This window comes from Orbicella faveolata, unplaced genomic scaffold (assembly GCF_042242905.1).
Source record: "Orbicella faveolata isolate gen_17 unplaced genomic scaffold, um_ofav_v1 contig_27, whole genome shotgun sequence".
Classification (NCBI taxonomy): domain Eukaryota; kingdom Metazoa; phylum Cnidaria; class Anthozoa; order Scleractinia; family Merulinidae; genus Orbicella; species Orbicella faveolata.
In genome coordinates this window covers 310,410-315,758 of record NW_028301555.1, presented here as the reverse complement: position 1 = coordinate 315,758, position 5,349 = coordinate 310,410, and the positions used below count along the sequence as shown (strand labels likewise).

Genomic DNA, 5,349 nt, shown 5'->3' with positions numbered 1-5,349 from the left:
AAAAACCCACCGTGTTTAAATAATAGATGTTGTTGTTGTTAACCAAGCTATGCTTACGCAAATCACACTAAGTTGGTAATTTAACAGGCGAAAGCAATGCTAACCAAAGCTTACAGGAACGACCAAGATGGTCGCTAGAAAGCTCTTTTTACCAACCAGTTCCAGAACCCATTCGAAACCTTTTTGTCTAATCGAAGTCCAGCATCTATGGCGGTGCTTTCGTGATAAGTCTTTTTATACAAAAGTGTCTGGCCCCTGGAAGAAGTATTTCCTCGAGAGGACTTTCAGTAATGAAGTAGACATGTTGTTTTCAGAGATAAAAATGGCATTATGTAAGTAAATTAACTTCGAATTCCGTATTTAAGTTAGATTTCTGTTTAGCACGTTGATCGGTCCAAGAAATTAGCCTAAGCTAAATATTAATGGCCGTGTTCATTGATTCCAATTGAAAACAAGACGAATTAGCCGTCGTAGTAATTCCAGGTCGTTGTTTCGTAGACTTACCCAACCCACGTGCCTCGCCATTACTCCGTCCATTAAGCTTCGGCCAAACGATCGCAACATGTCAACGCAAATGATATCGGAACATGTTGCGCGCGTTTTGCCACCCCGTTGCGACTTGTCTCGACATGTTGCAACATGTTGGGTGTTGTTGGCTCAAATTTGAAAATGGTCAAATTTTTCATGCAACACTTGTAGATGTTGCATGATGTTGTATTCGTTTGGCCAGGTTCGTGAAACAATGTTGCGCCAGAGCATGCGCACTAGTTCGACTTCCAACACCCAACATGTCGCAGCAGAGTGGCCAAACGCACGCAAGATGTTGCGCCAACAATGTTGCGATCTTTTGGCCGGAGCTTGCAAATGTTGGGCCAACAATGTTGCGATATGTTGTGTTGAAATGTTGGGATCGTTTGGCCGGGGCTTTATTCCTCTGTTTAATTTAATGCTAGCGTCTAATTCCAAATGGGAAACTTGAAAAATAAGTTGTTGTGTTTTGCGTTCTTCAAAATACCTAGAACTTGGTCACTTCACATTGTCGATTTCCAGAAGGCCACCTTAGCTAAAATTTCCCGTTTTGTTAGTTTGCAGAAAATAGGGAGTTTAAGAAAACCATGACGACAACGACAACGGGAACGTCGCTGAGCAAAACAGTGGCTGTGCACGTGCGTCATAATTCTTGGTACATTTCTTTGCCGTCCTCTGCAAAACAACAATGTGAAATGACCAAATGCTGCGTTGTCTGGAGAACGTGAACAACGACGGATAATTCAGTTTTTAAATTTTTATCTCAAATTTATGGCTGTGTTGCAGATTCAATTTCCTGATAGTTTTGGCAGTCATAAACAAAGTAAATGACTTTAGAGCATCGCGAGATTCGTAGGTAAACTATAAAATCATTTTTTAATCGACGCTGTCCTCGGCGTTGCCTCAGTGGTAACTTAAACTCCCTGATGTGTCTCTGTCACACATATTTAGATTTTAACAGTCTACCTATACCTACTACTTCTCGTACAAAGGAGGTCATTAATTTTTGCCGTGCATGAACAAGGACAACGAAGTACTATTAACATGTCATTTTGAACGCTTTTATTTCGCTTATAGCAAAGTCACTGCCGCCTTCAATTCAATATGAATCCCAAGTTCTGGCTCTCAGTAGGTTTCCTGATGTCCCGGATAAGTGTTTTTCAAGCTGCTGCCCAATCTCAACCTGCAGCAGAATACTCCATTAGAGGAATGTTCCTCAGAGGCCACACCTTTAAAACGTACAAGATTGAATGGCATGAAAGCTGCTATTTCAGGTGTGCCGAAGAAGTCACGTGTCAAAGCTACAATTACGTCATTGATCATGAAGTCTGCGAATTGAACAATCGAACCAAGGAAGCGAGACCTGAAGACTTCATGCCGGATCAGACAAGGTTCTACATGAAACGGGCAAAAAACAGAGGTACACTTAAATTATCTTTATCTGTGTGTTTTCTCTTTTTCCACGTAGCCATTCTGAATGCTACAGCTTAGCTCGCATAGATTGCAAGAGTTCGCGCCGCCAGGAGAATGTGAAGCAGTGTTAAAATTCTAATCAAAATTACTCCGGCAAGATCTTGTGGAAGACCTGTTTTTTTCTTATAAGGAATTTATTTCTTTGATCGCGCAGTCCCTCTTGGTTCCATCCAAGTGCTTCCTGCTGAATCGTGCAGTGAGATCAAGGCCAGTGAAGGAAATGAGATGGCTAACGGGGATTACTGGATATACTCTGATGGGAATGGTCAGACAATCCTGGCTCGCTGTGAAGGTACAACCATTTGGTTTGTCGATAAAGCACATTTGGATCAACATCGTAGCACGTCCGTAAAAAGTGATTAATAAACGAATAATAAATAAGTCGGCACATCACTGATTGATCAATCAACGAATCAATTTTGCGGTGAAAATTTTGCCTTTCTCCCCTCCAGTGATATCACCTCCAGTTTTTAAAGGAGAAGCGAATGCTAACGACCTTAACCTTTGCATTTAAAGAACATGATTTTTGCTCTGGTGGTTATTTAAGGAGCTAATGCGGAAGAGTATATGTAAGAGGTAAACTTTCTCATCTTTTCAAAATGGTGCAATTGTAAGACAGTAAAAAAATGGTCAGACATGTCTCGTTGAAAATCCGTTAGACGAGGATAATACACGCACATCTACGTCAATTAGAGCAGTATCCAATTTTGCGTCATAAAACCAAATCAAAGTGATTAATCTAACCATTCACAGAGGACGCAGGACTCGAAGCAAATTCATCTAGCTGGTACGAAGCGCGGCGAAACGTGTGCGAGCGAGTCACGACTGCAGTGCGGGCAATAGACAGTTTTGTTTACAAGATTTCTTGCGATATGATTGGTCCAGAGAAAAACAAAACGACCGGATCTGGCTGGGAGGGATTGGGACTTGTGTTTTTCTTAGTGGTTTTTTCGTGGCGGCCAAATAGATCAATTTCGATATAATAAAATTCAGCCCAAATCAATAAACCTCAAGACAAGGATTTAGGTAATAACTACAGAGTTTGTGGGGTTTATTCCCCAGAGCCTCGTGCTGATATATATTGTTTTAGGCGGAATTTTAATATATCGAAATTGGTCTATTGTCATGCGGAGAGGAAGGTAGAGCAAAAATTGAAAACACAATTCAAAAAAGACAACATTGGATTTTTTATTTCTCTATCACAAATCACAAATCTAATTGTCCACAGACCTGTTATCTCCATGCCATTTTGTCATTGTACTCTGTGTATTTATCTCGTAGAACTTTCTTTTTAGCTCTGTTACTTTTGTAAAGCGCCTAAAACAGATCTGGATTGGCGCTATATAAATATCTACCATTATTATTATTAATATTAATAACAATAATAATAATATCATCATCATTATCATCGTCATCATTATTATTACTATTATTATTATTATTATTATTATTATTATTATTCCCATTCCCATGATCCGCTTGGGTTCAACAAAGTCGATAGTTTGATTTTAATCATTATAAGGATAGTTGGGATATACCCACCTCCGAACTGATTGGTTAAATCTTAAAGGAGCTCAGTCGCGGTTTGCACATTTTGAAAAATTTAGCCTAAATTTTTCAAATTCGTCGTTTGCAATCCGTGTCAATCTTCGCCATCCTTGAGCATCACTGTTCCTTTATGCTTTACTATTATCTCTTTAATTTTTTTCTACCTTGGTAAACTATTATTTTCAGGTTTCCTTCTATTTAAAGGAGATTTTGTACAAAAAAAGACAAAACACCGTGATTGAGCTCCTTTAAGTAATTCTCTCAGGTTTCCTCTGAAAGTGATGCCATTCTACTTTCAAATACTTTAGAGACCTGGCAGAGGATAAACACAGAACCCGTATGCTTTGGAGCACGAGATAACCAGTATGGTGCCTTTAACATCACAAAGAGTGGATTTCTCAAAACAATGAAGCTCGTCCACAAGTCTGGTTCAATCAAATGCAACCCAGATGACCCAGCATCCTACTGGGGCTGCACATATGAACCAAGGTATGGCAACAGCGGCTTAACGACTATCATTACCAATGCAAAGAAGGGAGCCATCCTGCCACCTGCTGGAGATTTGAAAGCGCACTCTGCAGGTGAATGTAAATACAAAAACCACTTTTACAGTCTTAATGGAACTAACCACACATCTTCAGAGCTCGTTTTCCGTGATCTGGCTAACCCGTTGTCGGTTTCCTGCAACCAGGAGTTGCAGATATGGTACGGACAGGATTGGATCGACTGTAGCGAACATAACAATGACAATGGAAAAACATGTGTTGATGTTTTTGCGTGGTATGCTTAGAATCACATGACCCTCTGACTAAGCTGGAACTACTGTGGAACAGGTTAGAGTGTAAAGTTGATTTAAGTTTAATTTTATGAAGACATTGAAAACGATAATGGAAACGCGGCTTGTATTCATCTTGGCTGGTATCCGGCAAAATATTGTAACTTGCAATGAAATGTCCACGCAATTAAACTGAATAACTACATGCTGTCCAGACGGGGATGGATAGGTTTTGGATCGACCGAGTTGGTGAAAGAAAGAGCATGGATTGCGGACTTTGCTGATCAAATGAGCTGATTCGTGGATTTAGATTGAAATACCACTGATCGCGAATCAACTGTGAATTTTGGTCTGAATTCCAGTCTTTTCCTGTCTTGAAGTTCGGATCACGGATCATAAACGAAGCTCAGATCATAAATGTTTGGTCCAATCTTAGTCAATATATTTTCGGTGGGGACTCAAACAGCCTGGCATTGGTACTGGAATTGTGTAGTACTCATTGTCAGTATGCTGTCCTCTTTCAAAATTCCTTGAAATGAGCAATGACATTCTGCACATTTACTAGTTTACCGATGAACTTTTACACTTCTGTTTGTTTCTCACAAAACACTCAGTAGCAAATGCGTTAAATTATATTTATTTGTTTTTAGTTTAATAATTGAAATAATTTCTGATGATTTCCGATATGTGGTGATGACACCCGAAACAGTGTCTAAAGCAGTGAGAATCAGCCGAAGATGTCGCGAAAACTTCCGAAAAAGTTCCGATCGGAAGGAACTGAGGTTTGGCTACGGTGAGATGGTGTTCAATAATTTATTTACCAAGGGTTGTATGTGTATTTTAGTTTTTCGGTGCTTATCGGTGCGGTGTAATTGTGTTCATATACGTCCTTGGAAGAGGGTGCAAAATGTTGAGTTTAATCTTATCGTTGACGTTATCGATTTCACTGCTAAAGTTATATGGGTACCATCATAATACTTTGTATTTTTTTCTATCTAATCAACAATTAGATTATGAGCTCTAGA

At 39.5% G+C, this 5,349-nt stretch overlaps 1 protein-coding gene across 1 annotated transcript; it reads left to right on the top strand.

Moving 5' to 3' along the window:
- Positions 1–1,479: 1,479 nt before the first annotated feature.
- LOC149106998 (uncharacterized) lies at positions 1,480–5,349 on the top strand. Its single transcript, XM_089297223.1, has 3 exons — positions 1,480–1,948; positions 2,156–2,293; positions 3,858–5,349. The coding sequence occupies exons 1-3, from the start codon at positions 1,633–1,635 to the stop codon at positions 4,337–4,339; spliced, it is 936 nt and encodes a 311-aa protein (XP_089153349.1). The 5' UTR covers positions 1,480–1,632; the 3' UTR covers positions 4,340–5,349.